Source organism: Tympanuchus pallidicinctus, unplaced genomic scaffold (genome assembly GCF_026119805.1).
Source record: "Tympanuchus pallidicinctus isolate F22 unplaced genomic scaffold, pur_lepc_1.0 scaffold3, whole genome shotgun sequence".
Classification (NCBI taxonomy): domain Eukaryota; kingdom Metazoa; phylum Chordata; class Aves; order Galliformes; family Phasianidae; genus Tympanuchus; species Tympanuchus pallidicinctus.
Window position 1 is genome coordinate 23,724,641 of NW_026294747.1, and position 25,306 is coordinate 23,749,946.

A 25,306-nucleotide genomic window follows, 5' to 3' on the forward strand; every position below is an offset into this window, starting at 1 on the left:
AAATCTGTAGAGAATGACGCCCCAAAACAATCAACCGTGTTAAATTCACCCATCATAACTCAGATACCACTATGCAGTTACAGCTGCTTCTGTTTCCTTGTGACCTGTTGCATACCTGCTCCAAAGCAGCTTGCCACATAATTGGTGCATACAGACATGGGATAACGTGCACAGTTGTAGCTGAAAAAGGTTACAGAATGTGACACTCGGAGGAATGTAAACACACCAGAGCATTACACTGAGCAGCATGTCCCCAGGTGCACTTGCAGATGTGCACCCTCCATGCTCTCTTCCCTAACCCTCTCACTTGTTTAGTTTTAAGTATAAAAACCACAAAGACGCTGATTTACATAAAATTATCTCACTCCATTTTATTTAAGATTTTCTTCTCCAGTTAGTAAAAGAAAGGTGTGTCTCTCTTTATACATATGTACAAGTTCAGTTATAAAAATAGACAGCACATTCAAAGAGAAAAAAAGGCTTGGCATTTGTCTGATTCCCTCTAACTATCATATATACATGTGAATACAAGGGGAAGGGAGAAATCTTCGATGAGTTAATTAAACACAATCTCTCCCTCAATTATCCCCTGCAAATCTGTTTAAAAATCAATCTAACTAAGCTCAGTTCTGCTATTTTCAGGTGTGCAAATTAGAGGCAGAGCCAACAGGAAGCACTTGCTCCACACTGTAGGACGCCAGGCAAAGGATTCGGGGTTGGAAAAAAAATAAAATAATAATAATAATAAGTCATCTTCCACTGTCATAGCCCAGACCTGCAACTCATAACTTGCTTCTCTCTTGATGGATTGAAAGTGCCCTGGCAGAACAGCCTTTTAATTCAATGTGTCAGACAGAAGAACTGCCCCACACCTACATCTCAGTGCAATGCAGACAATGCTTACAGCAAAGCAAGGGCCTACAGAGGGGTTTGTGCATTGAGGAAGGAGAAGGAGCAATAGGAGAATGAGAACACAGATGGGCACTGGCAGCCCTGCTTCTATCAGCCTATGGGAGACGGCTACCAGTACCTGCACATGGCAGGGAACTCAACCAAGCTACGTCTGATGATCACAAAGATGAAGGGAAAACACACTGGAAGAACAATCAATGGATGGCTGGGATACAAGACAAATTTTCTCCCCAGGATTTGGCTGGAAAGGGGAATGGCACAGTTCTCTTTCTCAGTGCTGTTTTTCATCACTCCGCTCGCAGAGCTGCTAGCTGCAGAACCATGCTCTGCTATGGCACAGTGAGAGGAACAGCAGCAAACTCTTCCTCGGCACTGCAGCTTTCCCTCTTCTTGAGATCTGTACAAGTAGAGCCTGATTATGTTCCTGAGCCTTTACGAGCTCAGCACACCTCAAAAATGAGAAAAATCATTCTAAGTACAGTGAATGCTCACACTGGTAAGAACTCTGAAACACAAACCAAACCACTGGCTTGTGGCTTCTTCCACTGTACAAAGCAGAGGCAGTGCTGCTGCTCCCACTAGACCTGTCAGAGCTCTTCCCCTGTTCTTGACAAACTGTGCTGACAAGAATCTGCTCCCCAGAAACCCCCTGAGATACCCTCCTTTGCATTTCAAACCTTCAAGAAAACAAAAAAATAAACAAACAAACAAAAAAAACTAACCAGAGGTCCACATTAGAAGAATACAAGATTTTTTTGATCACACCATGTCCTCAGCTAGGCCCCCAGTTAGCCCCTGCACGTACACCAACCAGCTCCCAGTACAGAAATGTCTTCTGACTCTGGCATTCAGATACCGATTTCATTGAATAAAACTAAAGCTGAGTTCCACCTCAAGCTACAAGAGAGAAAATACACTGGTGTGACTTCAAGTTACACACAGCTTCGGGATTTTGCATGGAGTACCTGGATGCTTTCTCAGGAATCTCTGTCAGATATACATCATAAAACCACATCTGACACTCTCTCCAGACCCCTTTCCATCCTTCTCGCAGTGTCTGCAAAGATAATTATTTGGGATACACATAATCAAAGTGCTCACATAAACCACCCATTCCTATTGTGCTTTGATTTTCTTTTCACACAGCTGCATGACAGCACAAGGCATTCATTTGCATGCCTTCAGCTTGCAGGGTGGTCTTCTCCAATAGCCAACGCAGTTTAGACAAACTTTGGGGGTTCAAAATTACTACCGAGCACCTGAGGTGTGGGCACCTTTGCTTTGCTTCCGAATGGCAGTTTCTGATACAAGACTGCTGGTCAGGTTTAAGCTTTTGGGGGTGCCACAAACACTGTTTCCTTTGCTCAGAGGCGAACTCAAAGGAGAAGAGGCGCTTGAAGGTCCAAAATCTGCCAGTCCAGAAGGCCGAATAATTGCTGTTTGTAGAGGGCTACTTGAAGACATGCCTAGCAACAGAAGAGAATCAAATTCCTAATGAGCACATCATACCAAGTCCATGTCGCACTTCAACAACAACAAAAATAAATGGCAACAATACATTGAATAAATTGACTACCAACACTTAGTCCTAAGAGTACAACATATTCATGATTTTTGAGACTTTGATTAAGAGGGATGGCCTTAACATACACATCTTGCGTTTATACCCAGGGTCAACTGGGTTACCTAATGTAAATGCTGAAGCTCCACCACAACCCATTTAGAACATTTTGGAACCTAATGCTGTAAACTGAACATGACAGCAATACAGAAAAGCAACAGATAAACCCATGGGATAAAGAGCACTATCTCATTTGTCTGGGTGACAAAATTAAAAATGAAAGAGAAGTATTTGGTATGAGATAATTCAAATGGCAGATGAAGCTTCTGCAGGACTGTGCTTCAAAGTCCTCTGTGGTGACAATGGCTGTCCTCTCACACCGTCACAGCATTACACTGCACTCTGCCTGGATCTCAGAATATGCTGTACAAGCAACACCAGCAATCCAACGGTTTTATCTATTTTTTGACAGGCCGTACACAAGCCAACGCCCTAACGCACGTGGTTGGCTGTGCTCAGGTCTGCTGCCCCCTTTTCCCCACGTACCTTTGGAGACACTGTACCCGTACGCTGCATACGCCGCTGCAGAGGCTGCTGCCGCCCCGGCTTTGGCCCCTGCCATTGCAGCCGCGCTTCCTGCTATCGATTTCCGGCTTCTGCTCTTCCCGGTGCCCTTAGATCCAGCATTCCCTCCTTTAGGACGACCGCGGTTTCGACTTGACTGGCCTCTGCCAGTGAGAGGTGTATCTTGCACTGAAACTCCTTCATGAAAAAAGTGGTAGAACAGTAACCGCTATGGAATGTTGGATGACTCACAAGTGAATATAGCCTCGCAACTATCTCTTATCTACATTAGTGCTGTTCCTGTTAACTGATGCTGTTCATTTACATTAACACAGACGTTCAAGTTGTCATCTCATGAAAAGAAATTATATGTTCTTGAACATTCACTGATTATATTTTATTAACTCAAATTCCTCGTCATTGTTACAAATCCTACCCGCATATAGATGGAGAATTCTGAGTTCTACTTCAGGATGAAGCTTTTTTTTTTTTACTGAAGGCACATTTCATCTTTCCTTTCACTATTTGTATAGAAACTCATTAAAGAATGATGGCTTTCTTTGTTTCAGAGTAGAAAGTTATGGTAATTAGAAACTTTTACCATACTTTAAAACCATAGCTGCTTCAAACATGCCGTGGAAATAGAGAACTGATTATCAGCCCTATGGCAAATACAAGGAAAGGCTTAGGAATTAAATATTTCTGTGGTTGTCCAACATTTGGTTAAGGTGGGCCCACTATAATATCGAAAGAGGGGTAAAACTCCTAGGAGAGTAAAACAGGAAAAAGGAAATTGTAATGAATGACAGACAATAAACAGATTTCCTAACAAATCAGAAATTATTTCTCAATGATAAGGTAAATTATTTTGCGCAAATCTTGCCAATCATGGACAGAATTTAGTTCAGTTATAGAATACATGACACCTAGGCATACAAAGTAAAGTTTTAGTGCTAGTGGTAAATAAGGCATGAGTACCAACCATTTATGGTGTCTGAAACCGAGCCAGTAATGGAAGCAGGAGAGTTTGTTGCCCTCGACTGAGGTGCTGAAGAAGCTGGATCATCCACAATCACAAGCATATCATTGCTGCTCTCATCAGGAGGGATAGAGCCCATATGTAGCTCACTGCTGATGGATATCTAAACACAAGCAGAAAGAACAAAACTGTTATCTTCTCAGGTTAGGAAAAGGAAGGGAACAACCACAATAAGACACACAATCACAAGTAATTAAATAGTACATGTTCTGATTTCTCTCACTTTCTCTAACAGCATGATACATATCCTGCCTACTCACACCCTCTATTTACATGTTGAGCAGCAGTAAAAACCTCCAAGAGTTACTTAATGTCAACTGATGAATGTAAATGTTAAGAAGCAGGAAACTAATAGGTTCAGCAAAGACTTAAGAAAGCTGCTGCACAACTGTTCATTTTTCTGATTGCTAGAGAGAAAACAAAAGGACTCTTAACCTAATAGTAGTACCAAGAAAAATCTTTATCAGAAAGAGAATTAATACAACATACGAATCTCAATCAACATAGTATAGAACAAAACATATTTGTTGCCAAAAATTGTTTTCAATTCAATTCAAAAAACAGATGAAGGAAAAGAGGATGTGCACCACTGGAAATTTACAGTCTTAATTCAGGATTAAAAACACATCAATTCAGAATCAGAAGCAAGGAAGGAAGTAGAGATGAGATGCAGATGAGACTAGTGAGGAGTACTTACAAAGTACCGAAATAAGGAGGTAGTCTAGGGATATTGCTTTGCTCAGGAGCAGAAAGACTGCTCTTGCTATGGAAGGTAATGGCATAGAAGGAGGGCAAGCAGTTATAAATACAAACATAACAAAGGAAAGGGAAAGCAGGAAGATAGTGGGAGTGCAGGCAGAAATGGAGAAATTTCAGGGGATGTGAAAGGAAGAGAGTTTTATGATATTAGCTTGCTCCAAAAAAAGATAGAGAGCAAAATACAGGGGGCATAATGGTATGTTAATACAGAGGAACTACAGTGGGTAGTTTACTGTCTGCTTCAATTAATTACTTTTTCTTCCATGGCTCATCGTTAAGACATCCCACATACCTACATATTTGGACTCTGTACCAGCTGAAAAGCAAGAACTCTACAAGGTGTAAGATCACAACTGAAATAGCATATGGTTTAAAGAAGCAAAGTCCCACCTCACTGAAAGGACTGGGCATGGCAGAGTCTACACTGACAAAGGAATCATCCCCATCAGCGGACAGGTTGGAGTTATCAGCTGAGGGAACAAACGGGATCACAAGGTTCATGCCCTCTTTCTTTCTCTTCCCATCCAATTCATCCTCCTTTTTCTTCTGAAATAGATAAAACAGAAGAAAGAATAAAAATTGTAATTAAAACAGAATAAATGGAGTAAGAAAGGTAAAATTCCAACATCCAATGTAGTATCATAACTCAAGGAATGCCATGTTTAGAACTATCCAAAACAAGTTTCTGAAAGACATAAGAACAGATTTCTTTTTCTTCATAAAAAAGCTGGAATGCCACAGAATTATTCCTAGGGAATTACTTTGATTTCTACTGCCTTCTGGAATAAGCTTGAAATTCATTACCATTAATACAAAATTATTAATGCAAAATCTTCCACTCTCAAAAATACAGAATTTTCATAAACATTTTTCATAAAATAATTCATAAAATAATTTTTATAAATTCTTTAAAAACAAACAATCAAACAAAAACTAATATTCCCTCGTTCCATGCAAGCCACATAGCTGTTTGGGTTTTATCTGTATTTGGTGCTTCATTTGTATTCCATTTTCATCCTTGCAGAACAAAATTTTAATTAAGTCTCCATTTTATATGCTATAAAATGATCATTTAATTGTTGTTTGTTTTTTTTTTTCAACTTGATTCCCAAAATTGTCTGCAGGCTGCCAATGATCCGTGCTGTGTAAAAACACAGTACTTCCTTTTTTTAAGTTGCAAATGATACTAAAATATTGGAAGCTATGTGTTACATATTTTGTAACAACGGCATTCTGATTAAGAAAGTACCAGACTGATGTTCAGTGATGAAGGGAAGTCTTTACTCATTAGACAGACATTGCATAAAAATACTTCCGTGCCACATAATAGTGTGCCTGAAGCCTTTCAGGCTCTCTGTCAATGATTTAAAAAACCTCTCCTGTATCAAGATACCTTTTCAGCATATTTTTCCCTTTTACGTTTACGTTCCTTCACACGATTTGTTTCTTCTTGCTGTCGCTTCTCCTCTTGGCGCTGACGCACTGTCAGAAAAGAAACACAAGTTGTCAATGCTGAAAAGATAATTCATATCCTTTCCTGAATCTTACAAGCTCTAGTTCTTACACAGCTGTGATGAAAAGTCACCTGCAGTAAAACCAAAGCACACTGATAAACAAAAAAACTGATAAACAAAAATATATTAAAACTCTGTGTCCAAATTACTAAGAAACCTTACAGTTAAAGCAAAAGTCTTCTTTCAAACAAGTGTACCTCTGGTACAGCTTCAAAACTACAATGAAATGCAGTACTCTTTTTAATACTTTCCTTGTTGTGACCTATATAACACTTGCTAAAGCTTTGTTTTAAGGAACAACCTAATGATCCTGAATGAATGCCAATAAAAACTTGCATCATCATGTCTCTCTTGCACAACCTCATTCCTCAGCTCAGCAGTGACACAAGACCAGTTTGTACTAACAAGAGTGGTAATACAAAATAGGCCAGGAAAGATTGTAAGAAATACATGTGTTTGTAGAGATAAAAACAGGGATTTCACAGTCTAATGAAGTGGAAGATGGAGAAAATGCTGTAACATGAATTTCACGTACATTTCTTTTCTAGTTCTTCATCGTCTAGTAGAAGACTGACCACCTCTTTTGGCTTCAAAGTGTCAGGTTTGAAATTGCCACCTGAAATTACCATTCGTTGGATCTAGGGGAGAGAGAGAGGAAGAAATTACACAAAAAAGCCAGGAAATATTATCATACTCTTCATTGAAAGCCAGGCAAAAAAAAAAAAAAAAAGACAAGTACAAGTGTGTAAAGTCAAATTGATTTTAACTTCAGTCAGCGTCTCAGCTCAAGTAATTAATTCCAACTCTTATTACCTCAACTCTACTGAAAAGAAGTAAGAGGCACAACTGAGCAATAAAGCTTTTGTGTAAGTCAATTTTGATGGTTCAGATTGCCAGCAAAAAGACTGCACTTTCAGGTTGATGTCAGGTGATTAACTGCAGTATAACTATAGCAAAACGGATGAGACTGAACAAGAGAAATGCAAATGCATTCAGCTGGGGATGCTTCAGTTGCTGCAGTGTCATGATCAGCATCTAATTAAGAAAAAAAGCTAGAAGAAATCCTGAGCATACACAGCATTTAAGCCTTTCATACAGTATACCTACTGCTAACAAAAAAAGTGATTGTGAGCAATTTTTCTTGCCAGTAAAGTATCATGAGGTTTAAAGTTTCTAATACGTTCACTGCTTGATGCTGCAAGGACACTGAGCTCTTCTGGCAAACCACACACCTCAGTAACTGTCTCTTGGTTATTTTCCAAATTTCTTTAAAAAAAAACAAAAAACAAAACAGATGTGGTATGACATGGTAACATTAGAGGAATCAGTATAGCCCTGACACAGCAAAGATGCAGAGGCCTGAGTAGTTTCACTGTATCATAAGAAATAATTTCCATGAATTCATGGTGAAAATAATTAGCTTCTTCCCAGTTTATATAATGCAGCTGTAATGATGCTGTGTCTGGGACACAGATTTGTTTCCCTGCAGATATTTTTATATTTCTTTCCTGATTCTCATATGCATTTTCTGATACTGTTTCTGTACTGTATCTTCTTATTCCAGATAACTTCTTTATTCCTACCTCACTCTTTTCCTTAGCTCTTTGTAAGATTCGCTCCTCAATGGTGCCTTTACATATCAATCTGTACACAGTGACTTGTTTTGTCTGTCCCAACCTATGTGCCCGGTCCATGGCTTGCTGGTCTACTGTTGGATTCCAATCACTGTCATAGAAAATTACCTGTAAGAGAATACCAGAACAAGATGAATTAAATAAAACCATATATTTAGGGTAATTGGATATTAAACAAAAAACTAACACACCAAAAAAAAAGAGTCCCACTATATGCCTTTGAAAATGACCAGCTCACTGCAGGCTGCGTTCACTCAGCTTTGGCCAGTCTTCTAAAATCTTTTTCAATGCATCTCAAATGCATTCAAACAAATCCACACTGTCAATGTTTCAACTTTTGGTTGTTAAGTACTACAACTTAAATATTTTCTGCTTTGGAAGCACAAAACTCTCAATAAGGTGATAAAATTGTTTTATCACCTTATGAAGTCACCGGCATTCAATCAGCCTATAACCAACTACATCATGAAACCATTTTAAAGTTTTCTTTAAGAAGAAAAATCCCATCAAATCAGGATTTTTCACAAAATCCTACACAATTTTTATTTAGAACTGAATAAAGCCTAGTTTAGTCTAACTCCAGCGTTTTTACTATGAAATACTGAAATACCAAATTTGTTTTACCCTATCATTCTATAACTGCAATTTATGCACTGTAAATATAAACACAGATATGAAAATAAATTTTAGCTTGCAAAGTATTGAGAAAGCTACCCAAACACACAACTAAGAACACTCATCCAAGAAGCCTGCAAGAACACGCTAGCAATTCCATCTGTTTATTTCCTCTGTTGAAGCAACTTCAATGGAGAGAACTTTTCAACCCTGAAAATCCCACAGATAGCTTTCTTCTGATTTCTGATTTTCAGGATGACTGTTACCTGTGCTACTGATTCCTTTGCTGCTGAACCTTTAGAGTAAGCAGCCACAGAAGAAATGTATGAAAATGGTATTTGCACCTGCAGAAAGCCCAGTCATCCAACACCTTTCTAGACTGTCTAACATTCCTTCTTGCCACATACATCAGTATATCTAATGGCAACCAAAAACTGTAAACCAGGTGCCCAATATTCTAGAATTTTATCGATAAGACAACATTGCATTACAAATACAAGCAAAGTAAGTAAGGCAATTGATGCAAATAGCACTGTTAAAACAATATTGATTAGCACGGGTGTAAGAGTTCCAGCTTCTGCACAGCAACACCAATTTTCCTAGATAAACAGTGGGGCTAGGAGACATGAAATAAGCAGCCTGGGAAAAACGGTGGTTGGAGGGATATGAGAACTGAGAGCTAAAAATCAGTAAGCTTATTCATTTTGTTCTGTATTACTTTATGATACTTCACCTACCGTATCTGCAGCGGTAAGGTTAATGCCCAGCCCTCCAGCTCTTGTGCTTAACAGGAACACAAAAATGTCATTCCTGGAGAAGAAAGAGGTTAAAAAAAACACCTTAGTTTGTGTATGCTGAACAAGAAGTAACCACGGAAGTAAGTTTTTTGACCCAAGTTATCAGGGCTATTTTTATTACTTGAACTCTTCAGAACGTTTTGTGCTGCTCATAAGCAAGAGAAAAACATACAAAAAGTGAATATAAAAATCAAGACTGCTGGAACAAGCAAACATTCAGCTTGCAAAAGCAGCTTCTTATCTCTTATCAAAACAAACTATAGCTTGTTTATCTTGACCACATTGGAAATTAAGATTTGACACAGACAAAGAGTAACTTACTGTTTCACAGAACGGATCAATGTTAAAAAATAAAATAAAAAAAACTTGCACTAACACTGCTCAATTGATAAAGAAAAATTAATGCTCACACTGTCTAAGTGCAATTTTTGTTCTAATTTCGATGCTTTGAAGAGAACAAACAACTTCTGCAGAAAAAAAAATAATAATAAACTTCTATAGAAGTACGCTGGCAAATAGAGAGGTACATTATAAAAAGACAAGGGTCTATAAGCAGAAACAGATGTCCTTCAGTTGAAGGAATCAACTCTAGCCCTAACTGTGCTGCTGATTTATATTACAAGTTTTGTTCTCTTTCGTCCAGTTTTCCTACATACATACAAAATGAAGGAGACAAGCCCTATGCAGGACAACCAAGTACTGACAAAAACCCGAGTGGTAACAGTGAAATCAGGATTTCTTTTAAGGTTGTGAACCTCACTAGTGCCACTGGTACAGGGCCAGCAGCATGTACACTGTGTCTGTCTGTGCACAGGTTGGCACAAAGCAAAGAGAAGTAAAGAGGACCTCAAAGAGGTTGACATCCTTTGACGGGGCACAGCAAGAGAAGTGCTTAAGAGAAGACACTGTGCAATGCCACGTCGTTTCAGTACCACCATGTCCATACACTGATGCATGCAACATTAGTAAGGAACCAGAAGCTCCTGCTGAATAGGCAGTCTGTCCCTGAGTCCTCTAACGTGCATTTCTACCCTTGCTGGGGCAAGTAGAGGTACTGCATGCCATTGCATGCCAACAGACAGCTAAAACAATTATTTAAAGTATGAATTAAATAAATAAACTCCATCTTGAGCTGCTGGCAGCTGAGAGGAATTAAAGCCAAGCTAACCAACTCTAGACTTTATCTGTCAGGTATCCAAGCCAATGAAGCCAGCAGGTACTATTTACTACCTAGCTAATCCTTGGCCAGGAAGTCTTTTGACTCTTCCAACAATAGTGGAACATGCATACAGACAGTCACCTGAACATCCAGCTTTGAAATACTTCTGGAAATGCCATATGGAAAGGAAAGAAAGAGGACAGTGCCACAGACTACAGGAACGAATTATGGTTACATATTTGAGCACCCTGCTAGGACATCCTGCAGCATAGTTTAGTCTCACTCAGGCTTTTTTTCCTGAAAACATTCTCATAAGTAAATCATGTATAAGAGGAATTCAAATAACATTTTAATAGGAACTCTTGTTTATACTGGCTGACCTATATCTCAAAGGGATTTCCTGTCAAAATGATTATTTTTCTTTAGTTGTTCTATTCATTAATAAAAACAAATTTCTTTTTATTAATAAAAACAATTTTTTTGACTTCTCCGGTTAAAGGACCTTATAGGAAGAAGTGTCAGGATTCCAGTAGGACATCACAGCCAGCACAGAACAGGGAGAAAAGCACTGCACAGTCCTTCCACATCAGACATTGGCACACATGCTTTTCAAGTTCTATTGCTCTGAGGAGCTCCTGCAACCTTCAGCTGAGATACCCTGGGACAGTTAACACTAGAACTAGATCATGTGCTTTCACCTTGCAGCAAACCATCAGTGAACCTAACTTGTCTGAAAAACAAAAGTGACCTTCTTAAAAGCACACATCCACATTCAGGAAGGGTAACCTTACTAATAACTATGATACCAAAGTAATATCCTACCAAGCCATATTTCATGATTAAAAGGAAACTTAATAACCATAAATTCAGTTGTTCATTTTTAATGTGATTCAATGGAGACAAGGTTATGCTAAAATATTTGAACTTGTAAGATGATTACATAGCTTTCTTTCCTGATGTGCAAGTAAAAGTTGCAAGAATCCATCTTGTTTTTCTAAACTGACAGGCAGCATGTCTTACAACTTAACACTTGCTCACCCCCGCCTCCCTCTCTGTTCAAGCTTTCTTAATGAAGCCTGCTGCATTAACGATAAAATCATTTATTTACACTGCTACTCTGTGAAACATGCTTAAGTGACATGGCTCGTTTTGTACACAGCACTTCCAAAGCTCTAGCACATGCAAGATTTTCCATTTCTTTATTGTGTCAGTTCTCAGAGTACATAATAACTGAAGAATATTTTCCCTGTTCCTATTCAACTTCTTTATAAGCAATAGAATACTTGGACTGGAACAAACAATTACAAGTACACTAAAACTTGCTTCCTGTACTGTTTCACAGACGATTAATTTCTATAGGTTTAGCATCAATACAACTGACTTCTGGCCTGCAAACCATCAGGAAACTTTCAGCTAAATGAGGTCTATCAGATATTATAAAGCACAAATTATAAAGCACATTTACTTCCATTGCATCTTACACCAACTCTTTACATATACATGACTAACCACACAAACATCTATTAAAATATATTACCTGTTTTGAAAATCCGCTACCATATCCCTTCGTTCAGAAATCTTTGAAGAACCATCCAATCTCATGTAGGTATGCTTCCTATAAACCATATATTCCTGCAAAGAACACACACCAGAAAAATACAGTTGCTCTTAGAACTGCTCAGTCTTGATTATTCACCATAAAGAGGATAATAAATAAAGAAATGAAAATCAACACAATAAAAGCAGAATTGTTGCTTGGGGGGAAGAACACCTAAATGCCATTGGTAAATGCTATAAGCAATCTTACGCAAACAATACTTTATTATTTCAGAAATGAAAGCTACCCTTAATAACTTGTCAGTTTTTGTATTTCTTGTAAGGTAAGAGATGAATGATGATGTCACTTCAGAGTCGGGCCGCAGACAGTGTTGTTACAGCACTTTTTCTACAAATAAATCTATTAAGTAAATAAAAATCATTGATCTATGAAACTTATGTTCATAAAGTCTAAGCTTTTACCAATCCCTGAGCTTTCACTGTACCAATGAACCTTTTCTAACTAACCACTGGTACCTGCTGCCTGTTAATTATGAACCTCTGACCAGTGGTTTTAAAAAACCTAGTACTGCACACCAACACCTGCCCAGGCTTTATCTCAGTGATAAAGAACCCGGCAAGCAATGGAAATACTGATGTTAGCCCTCAGTAGCAGAAGTGAACCCATTACCTGGACAAAAATCAAATGGCATCAACCAGAAATGCTGTAGGCAGAAGACTTTTCCAATGAAACACATTTTTCATGCTCTAAAGTACTTAGCATTTTCTGGTAACTGTGCAACTATCAATACAATCTGAATTACACAGAAAGCTCTGCAGGCTATACATATATCCTTACTGTTTCTTTACAAATATACCCTTTGATATTTTAACACTGTGAGCCTTGGCTGACAAGGCACAACTCCTACTGGTTATATTTGTTAGATTTAACTCTACTGGTGCATGTGTTTGTTTCCTAGCTGCTGTGACTGCAAATGAAGACAGAATGGAAACAGATGGTGCTTTAGCAGCAAGAACTATTGGACTCATCTTGTTCCAAGCTTCAACATTCAGCAGATAAACTGCTGTGCAGTGTGAAGATATGGCAGTATTTGCACTCTAACGAACCCTCCTCTGATAGTACCATGCTCAGCTCTCCTTTCCACCTAGCCTTAGGGCTCCTGCTTCTCCTTCATTTTACTTCATCAGTGCAGAAGAGGTGAAAGAGCTGCCATGCTATAAGGAACCTGAGAAAAAGACTGCTGTGCTAGAGAGAAGCTTCAACATGTAGCAGATGAAAGAGAAAAGGAGGTAAATAAAATCAACAATGCTGAAGAGGCCAAAAATCACATGGTTTACCTCTACAAAGCAGGGCTTACGGGTTGTAGGATTTATGGAGCAAAGCAACAGAATTTTGAAGCAAAGAACAACTGCTTAGCCACACAGGCACTCAAACCCTAATTTATTATTGATTTATTCCACATCTACATCAGCTTTCTGCCACCAAATGAAACCACAGCAATACAGTTGTCAACTAGGCACTACGTGACCTTTTCTCCAAATCTGATCAACCCTTTTTCAATTATCACACGGGCTTTCTCTTTCCATTTCTTTCTTACTGTCTCTATGTGCATTTACACTGATCTGATATTTCAACATCTTTAGTATTCCCTCATCTCAGAATTACCACCTCTCCATCAGCATCTTCTAACCAAACTTCACAAACAGAAAACAACTTCCACTCAGTCATTTATCCTAGACCTTAGACATTTTCACTACCACACAATCTACAGAAGAACAAGCTATGAAAGTGCTCCTTGAGTCTTCAGAGCTGATACTTCTCTCAAAAACTGTTTTTTTTACTTTTGTGTTATTTCATAGTCCAGATCAAGTACTGTTACATTTTAACACAACTAATACACGTTTGGTAGCGTACAATTAATGCATCGAACTTCATTCAGAATATAATTTGAGTCCTCATCAAACATTATTCCCCCTGAAATAATTAACAATTATTCTTCCTTACAGGAAAAAACAATCATATTAAAAAAAAAAAGACAAAAAAACCCCATGACATTAATCTAAGAAGGTACAAAATAAACAACTGCCTGAAATGATGATACTGAAATTCTATTTATCTCTTTCAGCCAAAAGAAAATCTTTTTCCTCTTTGCATTTATACTTACCATTTCATAGCAGCAAAACTAACCATAGTTCTTCAGCTGAAGCTAAATCAAACAAACATTGACTTTGTAAACAATATGTTTTGTGCTCTCTGTCATGCACAGATTAAGTACAATATAATAACAGCAGTTATACTCACACCAGCAAAATACTGTTTAAAGAAACAGGATATCTTATGTTTTTACATGTAAGTAGGCTGAGGGGATGCATTCTGATATCACTGGTAAGGAAAAAAGTCTACTGTAAGAAAATCCTTGCAAAAGAGGGATTTCAGTCCTTGCTTCACTTGTAGCCTGCTTAGCTTCAATTTCCATTAAGTGGTGGGAGAAAACTAAAACAGGAGACTTGGTAGGTGGCTTATGTGAGCAACAGCGCTGAACAAGTGAAGCTGAAAACTTAGGAGGTACAATAGCAAAATGGTGTGCTCCCAAGCCTTTACAATGGAACGTAACAGAAAACAAAGAAGCATCAAACGCTCCTTTTTATGAGTTTGATGGTGTAACAGAGTGGTAACAAACCTGGACCACATCCAACATTTACCAAAAAAAAAAAAAAAAGAAAAAAAAAAGAAAAAAAAAGGGAAAGAGCTGAGATACACCATTGCAACCATGCAAGTTCTTCTTTTCTTCACAGCTTGTGATGATTTATTGCACTATTAACTGCTGACCTTAAATACACTCCTCCTCATATGAGACTGAGACAGCTATTAGGTTCAGGCTTTTCATTTGTTCTCTTCTAGTGGAGAAGACAACAGCTCAAGTAAAACACTGCTGAGGGAGCCCATGTACGTCTAGAACTAATGGCTGAAGTATCACAGGACCTTCATGTTTTATCAGGGCTGAATTACACTGCCAAATGCAAATACTGTCTTATCTGTTACATATTCAGTCAGAAAATTTTATCTCTTTGAAACTAATGAACATCAAGTTTCCTACTCAGAATTAGATAGTCATAAAAACTACTATGACTAATTCTTCATTGATAAAGGATGGAAGCATTGCAACACAAGACAATCTCTTTTTTTTTTTTTTTTTTTTTCCCCAGATCCAGAGAAAAAAACCCAAAATTTGCTGTCTTCAACAGAAGTCCAGAGAAAGAGGCACTTTTTTTTCAAAACACTGTAAGTATTACAAATAGGAAACAAAATTAATAAGCCTCTCACTGATGTCATTTCAGACTAGCTCTATAGTGACATGGCTGCTAATCAAATAGTGATTATTTTTTTTTCTTCTAAGGTAGACTGGCTGTATTTAAATATTGAGTATCACTTAGTTACTGATTTCTTTCCTATCATATATGCCAGATAACCTCTTCTTATTAATATCTATCAAACTGGAATAAAATGACAGAGGGAAACATACACAGAGCAAAGGTCTGTGAAATTACCAGCAACATTAATATAACAGAAAATTGATGATTGTTCTCACTTTTCCTTCCAATACACAGGCATCAAAAGAAACTAGAAGAAAGCAGTTCAGAACCAGCGAAAGAGGCTAATTAAGCCATGCAAAATCTCTCCACAGGACAGTGCAAACAACAAAAATTTACAAAGACTCAAGATGTAACTAAAAAATTTCATACAGAAGCCACACCTGGCTCAGAAAGCCCTCAAGCTGCAAAACACTGGACACAGAGAATAACTGTGAAGTATCACTATTCTTATACATCTTCCCCTAACCATCTGTGCTGTACACTGCTGGAAGTTTGACAACAAGTCAGACCTTCAGTCTACTTTCGTATAGCAGATCTTATTTGTTGGGTAACCCTCAGTGTAACCACTTTAAGTCAGGCTTGCTGCATTCAAATTTTTGTATTTTCTCCAAAACAGAGTTACTAAATTTGCACCTTCAGAATTTGCCTCCTGTAGGCTACAGCTCTCTTACCTCCAGTAAGTCAATCATCCGTGTCATCTGAGAGTAGATAAGAACTCTGTGCCCTTGAGATTTCAGCCTTGTCAACAGAAGATCAAGAGCATGAAGTTTTCCACTGTCGGTGATCAGACTCTCCTTGTCTAAGAAGAAATGGAAGAAAAGAAGTAATACAGTCAAAATAGCTACAAAGCAATGGTTTAAGTAAATTCTAAGTTTTGCTCGCCCTTCACAACATTATAATTCCTAAATGGCGACAGAAGAGATGGCAACATCCCTCTGGCTGACGCTCACGGTAATGCTGCTGACAGTGACTTTTGTTTGCTGGGACAGGACTACATGAACTTATCCACTTGGCAAATTGCATCACAGATTGATCTGCTCATGAGAAGGGAAACAGACGTTCTTTGGACAGTCGTTTCTCCCTTCTAAGGATCAATCCTATCCAGTTCAACAACAGTACCATATCTTTACAGTTCCCTTCCCACACAATAATGCTGTCCTTTGGACATTTGCTGCTACCCACTGCTGAGCTTTAGACTCTTTCCTCACAAACCTGATTTCAAGACCGAACTCATCACCAGCACAGAAGCTGAAAAACAGTTCTCTAGGTCACTGTAAAACAACTGCCCCTTCACAGCACTGCCTTAATTTTTACTTCTCTTTCCAGCCCTCCATCTTTTTTTTCTGTTTAAGAAACATTTCCAAACTTCAATCTTGTAAATCATTGCAGATTTTATACTTTGTGTCCTCTCTATTTCAGCACTGCTTATGAAGTATTTTTCAGGAAGGAGATCTTCCTGTTTGTACATTCTCTACATAAACTTCAGTAAACAATACATTACTGTTGAAAGAGGATGAAGAGACATTTTCTTCCAAAAAAAATTATCTGTTGGGAAAGTCACCGATCATTCTTTATTCTTTGGCACATCTGAATTTAGGTCTACAGCCAAAACAGAAAGTTGACAACTGCAAATAGTACAGGCTAGTATAGAGTCAAAATATTTTCAACGCATCCAGCAGGTAATGTTTCCCACAGTTCCAGGTGCATTGAATAAATTAACTGATAGTCTGAAGAAAATCCAGCTTCCCTTGAGGCAGCTGACAGTCTTGTACTATATTTCAAACAAACGGTATATACAAAAAATAATTTGTTCATCTGAGCACAGTGCATTTTTGTATAGCTAAAACCAACCACAAGTTTCCACGCTTGTGAAAAAGATGAATACAGAGCTGAAGTGGAGAACACTGCTCCTAAAAATGCTCATGAGCATCACATCAACAAGGCTTTTGTCCACGTGCAGTGATGTGGCACAGAGGGCTCATTTGGTTCTTGCATGTACAACCACACGGAGAAAAAGCAGACAAGAAGCTGTTCTTCTGCATAATTCAAAAGATCATTTTGAAACAACACGATAAGGTTTATGGTCATTTTATGAAAAGTTTAAAAAAAAAAAAAAAAAAGAGAAGCATTGGGAAAATAATCCTCCAGATTTCTGTGCATTTAAAAGCTTTTCCTGCAGTGAGGAGTTCTGAAACTTGATGAACTCCGATTTTTCAAAGACCAATTGGCAATACACAAGGTTTTTCTCCTGGCCAAAAGTTTTCAACAACAGAAGAGAACTTTATACTGGATACAGAGTATCCAGTAATTTATGTGAAAACCATAAAAATTGAGCATGTTTCTCTCCTTAGTTTCCTAACAGAGAAGGAAAAACTAGTGAGCCAAAGTTTTATCCAGAAACATGGTGGATTCTTCATCATTTCAGTCTTTCCAATCAAGATCTCAAGAAAAACTACATTCTTAAGTTTAAATATAAAGAATGGGCTTGATGCTGGAATTACTGGAATCTGTATCAGGCCATCAGAAGCTAAAGCCACAGAATTGTGTTCTGACACTCAAAAAATTGTGAACTATCATTGTCAGTTAGAACTATTAGTAATATATCTGCACTGTAAGATGGTGCTGTGAATGCTATCTGCCTTGCTAAGTGCATAGCTGTCCTTCTGCTTACACCAGCTAAAAATTTGAGACAGAAAAGCTCTGCTCATTTTTGCTTCACTGCCTATTTGGATGCTCACTGTTGTATTTTATTTCGTTCTCCCTTCATAAAGAAAAATCTCATCTGATGGTGATCTTGTTGCTTTGCCAGGAAGAAGTACCATATCATTACTTGAATCATTACCAACTATCTCATGGAATTCACCAACTAGAAAGCCACATCAAGTAGATACTGTAAGGAAAACTCAAGGCTACAGCTCAGGCTGGCATTTGTATTAACTACAATGGAGTGTATAATTCTGAAACCTAGAATAGAGCTCAGTCTCACCTGCATACAAATTAATACAAGTTAATAATTTTATACATTCCTCTAAGGAAACCCAAACTTTTAACTTTGGCAGTTAGATAAAATAGAAATGAGTTACTCTCCTTACTCTTTACGCTAAATGTTATTCTTCCTATCAAATCAAAGTCATGACATTTTGATTTTATTCAAATTGCTCAACCTGCTATTTCAGAATGAATTAAATAGACCTAAGTAACACGAAAAGTCTAGATATGCTTGCCAAAATAACATGATCATTAACCAAAAGCCATTTGTCTGAAAGGAAACTGAGAGAACCGGGTTTGTTCACAAGTCCATCTAGACTAACTCATACATCACATTTCCAGAAGTAAAAAGCTACTGTTTTTCTACAACAAGCATGATAGGTAGAACTAAGTTTTGCGAAATGGAAATGATGCATATCCTTTGCTACTGGCTCCTTAATATTCCATTACATAAGTAGCTATTTTCGAGTTGCACTAGAATGCAAATTAAAAGAATTGATTTACAGATGGTTTTACAGTCTGAAAAGCTAGTTAACAGTTCATAATTTGTCTAACATCTCAGCATCTGAGCAGACCGCACTGATGAGAAAGCTTTTTCAGGATAGCAAAACAAAACCAACAACAAAAAAAAAAAGATCTGTCATCTTTGGAAGAGAAAACCGTATGACTACAAGCCTGGCAACTTCACTGCGCTATCTCAATATCGCTGTTTTCCAAAGTCATGTTTTCACGTGCTTAAAGCCTGCCACCTAGTGCTTCAAAGGACAGACTGTGCAAAGTCCTAACAAAAAGCGTAATATTTTTTTGCCCCATGGTTGGAAAACATCTCAATTATTTTAAAGTGTCTTCCATCTCTAGTTTTTCCCATTGCTATTTCTCACTTCCTTTTACCCTGGCGAAAGAAAGTGGCCACTTTTATTAAATAGCATTTTCAAAATTCGCAGTTCTACAGTTTTAATAATCAGTGAAAGCTTTCAACAACAATGTATTCTGATATACATATTAATAGCATAAGCAAATGAACTTATAAAATTTTGAACCAGTCAGGTGATGAGATCCTGGATTACACTTCAAAGAATGATTCTTAAGGCACATTTTTTTGGGTTCTTCTTTAGCACTGTATGACAGACACTAAACAACGAAAGGACAGCAACTGTAAAATTCTACTCTGTGGCTTTCCGTTTGAAAAAAAGCTCCTGCCTCCAGCTGTGGACAATAACTATCAACAAGGAGATACTTTGGGTTCCTATGGCCTGGGAAGAACAGCTAGAAATGATTATGACTCAAAATAACCCCAGTCAGGAGAACTGGCTTATGACTGCAGCTGGGCTCATTGCTCTCTGAAGAATAAGAAAAAGTGCCTCTGGACATGCAAAATGCAGAGGAAAGAGAGATAAAGCCTGGGTTCCAGTTGACACCCCTGGATCCCCTCCCGACAGTCTGTGCAGCACAATGGGGTCAGTGAGGAGCTGGCTGGCTCTCACAGTAAACAGCCAGTGAGGCCGGTGCTTTTTATCGATGCTAAAAGGACTCAGACACTTCCTGCCATTTAATCCAGGACCATTTTTCTTTCAAAGAACAGGAAAAGCCTCAAGAGATTCCCACAGTGATCGCAGCTGAGCCCGCTGCTAGGGCACTGGGAATGCCGAGGCTGGAAGAGGATAGATCAGGGTTAGGACAGAGAGGTTTCCCCTTTGCTCCTGTCACCTATTTACCATGGACCTTCACACCCATGCCTCCCATTTTACACTCGCTGGTCTTCAGCATTATAAATGGTTTTTCAGGCTATCAGTCACTTTCTGGAGTGCACCGTGCCTGCTTTTGCATGTATAAACACAGAAGTCCTGCTGTAGTATGTGCCCTCTTCTCTTAGAGTAGGTTTAGATTTGAATGCGTCTTTCCACCTAATTAAAACACAGCTGTACAAAACCACTTTTTTCATCTACTTTTAGCACTACACCTCCCAGATTAAATCAGCTACACAAACAAATCCTTTGTTGAGCTTGGACAGCAATTTGTTGAATTTTGTACCTATTCACTCACTCCTGTAAGATTCTTGTTTCCCCATCATTATTCTTCTACACATTTTTGCTGCTGACAAAGCTCTCAGTCTCTTCACGAGAAAGCAGCCCTCTCCCTAATTCTACATCATCCTCTTCATTTCTGTCCATGATTTCTATCTTAATGTATCCCTTAATTAGTTCCTCATCTTCTAATTCTAAATAACTGGTAAATGATTCCATGAATTCCTGAAGAAAGGAAACTATTAAATCAATAACTAAATGTTAATCAAGTGCAAACTCATGAAAAAAAGTTTCTCTATTACATAGGAACAAATGTGCGTGTTCTTCAAATGACTCTATGTACTTAGGATGTACTTTCTTAAACCGGACTCTAGCAAGCAAAAGGCCATTCTCCTTTTACTGTACTAACTTCCCCTGCCAAACATCCTTGACCCAAAAGGGTCTGGGAATAACTTAGGATCTGGCAGTGTAAGCTGTTTTTCCTCTTGGCTATCTCTCAGATCTCTAGTGCTTTTTGCAGTACTTGCTCGCTGCTCAGGACCATCTTCTGACAACTAGACCATGCCCAGTGCCCAAGTCACTGTAGTATCAGCAATCAAATTCTAGTAAATCTTGAATTATTTTAGCCTAATTGAATTAATTTAGCCTAAGGAAAATTGACATGCGCTTACATTTACATTTCTCATTTTACTAGGAAATATGAACAAGTTTTCTTTATTTCAACTCAACAAGTCCTGCATGCCTTGTTTCCCAGGAAAACTTCATCTGAACTAGGTCCCTGCATCCGTTCCACTCATGGTGAACTGTGACAAGTACTTTTTATCCTTCCATTACCAAGACCAACAAAATATCTCAGATCAGTACAAAGGTCTTCCAACATATTAGGAGGTAAAACATGATCAAAACTTTTCCTGCAATATCTCTATCTCCAACCTCAAACTACTGTCTGGGTCATGAGAGTACCGTGGTTCATTTAGCGAACCCACCTCTTCACAGACACTTTGAGGACTGACATGCAAAGAGAGGTTTGTAAGCATTAGAAAAGCTTGTACTAGACTTGTTCAGTCTCCATTGACAGCTTTACTGCTCACAGAGGATGTGCAATCACAGTGCAATTTAAGATACCAGAGTTAACTTTCACTCAAGAGGAGCAAACAAAACCACACAAAAATCGTAAGCAAGCAGCATGACGACTAAAGAATAGATGGCCTTTACCTAGCTCTATTCCATGACAAGATCCAAACTCACCTGGTATCCTGATGAAAGACCAGCCGTTCTGAGGCCTGATCCCCAACAGTCCTCCTGGATATTCTGGGAAGAACTGGGAGCTTTGTTTCTGCCAGTCAGCTGCTAGCTCAGGGGCTCCATTGACTAAACACTGCTTTGCTTCAAGACTTCCTCCTTCCCTTAGTGCTCTGCGCTCGTATTCTGCACTTCGATCATTGCAATAGAACTCCAGTGGCACAGCTGTTACCTGCAAGTAAAAATGTAATCAACATTCTTGTTCAAATTGTCCTTCATCCTCATCCCCAAATCCCATCTCAGTTACCTTCTCACTGGTTCAAGTTTTAAAAAGCCACATCATTTCTGACACGTATAAATGTAAAACAACATTAAGCCAGTTTAAAATAAGGAAAGATGGAGCATCTTCCCTCCCTACAAAAAGCCCCATGAACAATCAGGCATGGACTATTTGTCTTTTGATACACACTGTCTTGTATCAATTGCTATACAACTGATAGCAAAACTGACAGTAAAAGAAAAATATTCTTGCTGCATCTTTCATTTTGCCTTGTTTTTTTTTGTTCTTTTTTTTTTTGCTCTTCACAATGAAGCATTCACATAGCAAATACGAAATCTACAAACTGGCCTCAACAGAAATTCATGTGATAATTTAAGACTATCAAGAGACTTATTAATATGTTGTAAGATCACTTAAAAAGTAAACCATAATTCAGTATTACACAGTTAACCTTACAGTGTGGGATTAAACCAGAAAAAAGTATAAATTTGCAGTACTTTGTAAGTTACCTGACAGCAAAGTCATTGTTGCTATTTCAAGAAATAAAACTAAAAAAACATTTTCCAGGTAGATTCAGCTACACTGCAAACATTCTCATGAATCCTAATACTCTGGAAAATGAACACATTACGCAGGGACAAAAAGCAATGAAACGCACAAAAGAACAGAAGAAATCAAAGCTTTGAAAATCTTCACATTTTAAGATGGAGACAGAGCTGCATAGTAAGAAATACTAGGGGAATCTGTAGGTTTGATGTTAAACAGCAAGCAGCTGAGCCTTCTGAAGAATTGAGAACATGTGGCAACAGGTTTCATAATGGGACAATTGAAACCTGAAATACAGTGGAAGAATTATCTTATAGCTGTCTGATATCTTAGATGCTGCCTACTCCTCTCTGGACATTTACCAGCTAACTGAAAATAGGAGATACAAAACAAGATCTTTCTGATAGAAACCTATGGTCTTTTCATAAGAATAAATTTGTTTCATGAACAGATTTATCTTTGCAAGTACCAACGGCTTGTTTAAACAGATTTGTAAGTACAATTTGGGGACATACTGAAACAAAAACCAGAAAGGCATACAAAATCTTAGCAGTAATTGCTAAGCCATTGTTTTGCAAGATGCCAAAAGCTGTTTTTAAATCAAACTGTCTGGTAAATTGCATGCAAAGTGAACGGGACTTCACTAAGTAAGGCTTTGTACGCATTTCCACCACTTGGTGCTGGGGTTGATGCTATCTTGCACTGCCACCTGCAGTCCAAGCATGGCACTGTCTCCTGTGCAAGAGTGCAAAATCTCTCACAGTTCCAAATTCAATTTTTGTTGCCTCAGCACTACTGTCCTCTGCAAACTATGGCAGAGATTGGTATTGTTTCTTTTAAGGGACACTTTTCAGTTTCTATTTCTACGGAGGATAAACTAGAACATTCCTTCAAGCAATACCTTCCCTAAAGGAAGCACTGCTAGGAGACAGCCTTGAGATAAACTCTGCGTACCTCAACTTTTTGTGATTGAGCACTACCTGTAATCAGGCAAATAGCCTCCTATAGAAGGGAAATTACTCTGCCAAATCACCCTCACCAATACCTCCTCCCCACCCCCTACCCAGAATTGCTGCTCCATAAACACATGCTCCTATTTCTTTCGCTCCATTAACATCTCAAAATTCATCACAGGTCAAACAACAGGAGGCTATAGTTTCTGAGAACATGTCCTTTTTGCTATTTCAAGTCTTGTACACTCCTGCCAAAAGTTTCCAACAAACACATAAGTCTTTGTATTCCTACAAACAAAATGTAATGCTTTCATTTCATCATTTTGCTACACTAGCCAATTAAAACAAGCACCTTTATTCACAAGAATAAGCATCAGATATGATCTTTCTTCACCCTTCCCTGCAAACCTGGCCTTCTAAACCTGTTTCTCCCTTTCCCAATATTTAGGTAGCATTCCACACATTCTTCAGAAGTAACTCAACTTTAAGCACAAAGAGTGACAAATCTTTTTCTTGGAAATCTGAAGGAATTTAAAGGAAAAGGGAGTAACTGCTTGTCATCAAACCAGGCAGTATGTTGTGACTGTACTGACATGTAACTTTGAAAAACTCAGTTATAGTTCTGGCCCTTAGGACTGCAGGCACAGATGAATTCAACCCAAGGAACACACAGGTGGGAAGCACAGACCTAACAGCCATCCTCCCTTCTCCAGATGCCAACGTATAAATATATACACAGCCATATTTCGATCAAGCTGTATCAATAACATCAACGCTGATTAAAGAATGTAACATTTGGATAGTCTGGTAATGAGTCTTCTACTACTAAACTGCTTTTGTATCATCATAAACAGTATTAAGACGCCTCAAAATAATAGGGCTTTTATTGGCCTGTTACTGCTTCAAAGTAACTTGAAGCAGGTGTCTGCCTTCATTCTAAGCCCCACTGATGCTTGTTGTTCACTTATAGTAGGATTCTTCCTCAAGAGCAGAAGGCTGATGGAGAGAAGTCTTGGTTATCTGATAGTGTACAGAAAAAAGCATTGGAACTGTAAGATTGATTTCCTACAGGAAAAAGAAAGGGTTTGTTTGTTGTTGTTTTTTTTCTTTTCTTCCCTTTTATTTGATCATGAAGCAATACAAGATAAGGTGTGGTATCAACTATTGTTAGTTGGAGATATCATCTATATGATTTCATTCACCAACTTAAGTGGAGAAGAGTAAAGAACTATGTGGCAGAGAATAAGTAATCTAGAGACACAACTTCTCAAATTAACTACATACTGCCTACTTGGTGGAGCACAGCTTCAGCTTTCTTATCTTAAGCACGACCAAGGATGTGCCCAGCAGCCAACGACTTCTATGGAACTTTACCTCTGTAACTCACTCAGCATGCTATAAAACCCAGCACAGTGGCATCTACTGCATGTTTATCTCACTTTCAGCTGTTTCCTCAAAACTGATGTTCATCCATGCGATTAAGAGAAACATTTGGTGATTTATCTTTTAACAAGAGCATAGGTCAGAACCTCCTTTTTCACAAAAGGTCATTCTGAAGGTGGAAACTCTCTACAGATATGCTTATCTACTATGATGACAAATGGTAGATTCAAGCCCAGATTTGAATCTGAAGTACATTTTGTCAAGCTTTGCCAAGATCCAGCAACACAATAGCCACAGACTTCTGAAGGTCCCCCATGTCAGCCCAGAAATCTTCAGCTAAAGTAATTCCAAAATTCAGTTACTATTTGATAGACAATCCCAAGCAGTACCATTTGATAATATCC

The 25,306-nt window shown here is 38.3% G+C and overlaps 1 protein-coding gene across 5 annotated transcripts in view; it reads right to left on the reverse strand.

Moving 5' to 3' along the window:
• Window positions 1-345: 345 nt before the first annotated feature.
• Window positions 346-25,306, reverse strand: part of INO80 (INO80 complex ATPase subunit) — a 61,951-nt gene continuing 36,990 nt past the window's right edge. For all 5 annotated transcript variants that reach the window (XM_052692947.1, XM_052692945.1, XM_052692946.1 and 2 more), the window contains 11 exons: window positions 21,747-21,972; window positions 16,158-16,285; window positions 12,092-12,186; window positions 9,336-9,408; window positions 7,933-8,091; window positions 6,885-6,987; window positions 6,229-6,317; window positions 5,226-5,381; window positions 4,020-4,179; window positions 3,020-3,235; window positions 346-2,378 (listed from right to left, as the gene is read on the reverse strand). In XM_052692947.1, coding sequence (XP_052548907.1) covers window positions 2,161-2,378; window positions 3,020-3,235; window positions 4,020-4,179; window positions 5,226-5,381; window positions 6,229-6,317; window positions 6,885-6,987; window positions 7,933-8,091; window positions 9,336-9,408; window positions 12,092-12,186; window positions 16,158-16,285; window positions 21,747-21,972 — 1,623 coding nt within the window. In that variant the 3' untranslated portion in view covers window positions 346-2,160. The remainder of the gene's footprint in view (window positions 2,379-3,019; window positions 3,236-4,019; window positions 4,180-5,225; window positions 5,382-6,228; window positions 6,318-6,884; window positions 6,988-7,932; window positions 8,092-9,335; window positions 9,409-12,091; window positions 12,187-16,157; window positions 16,286-21,746; window positions 21,973-25,306) is intronic.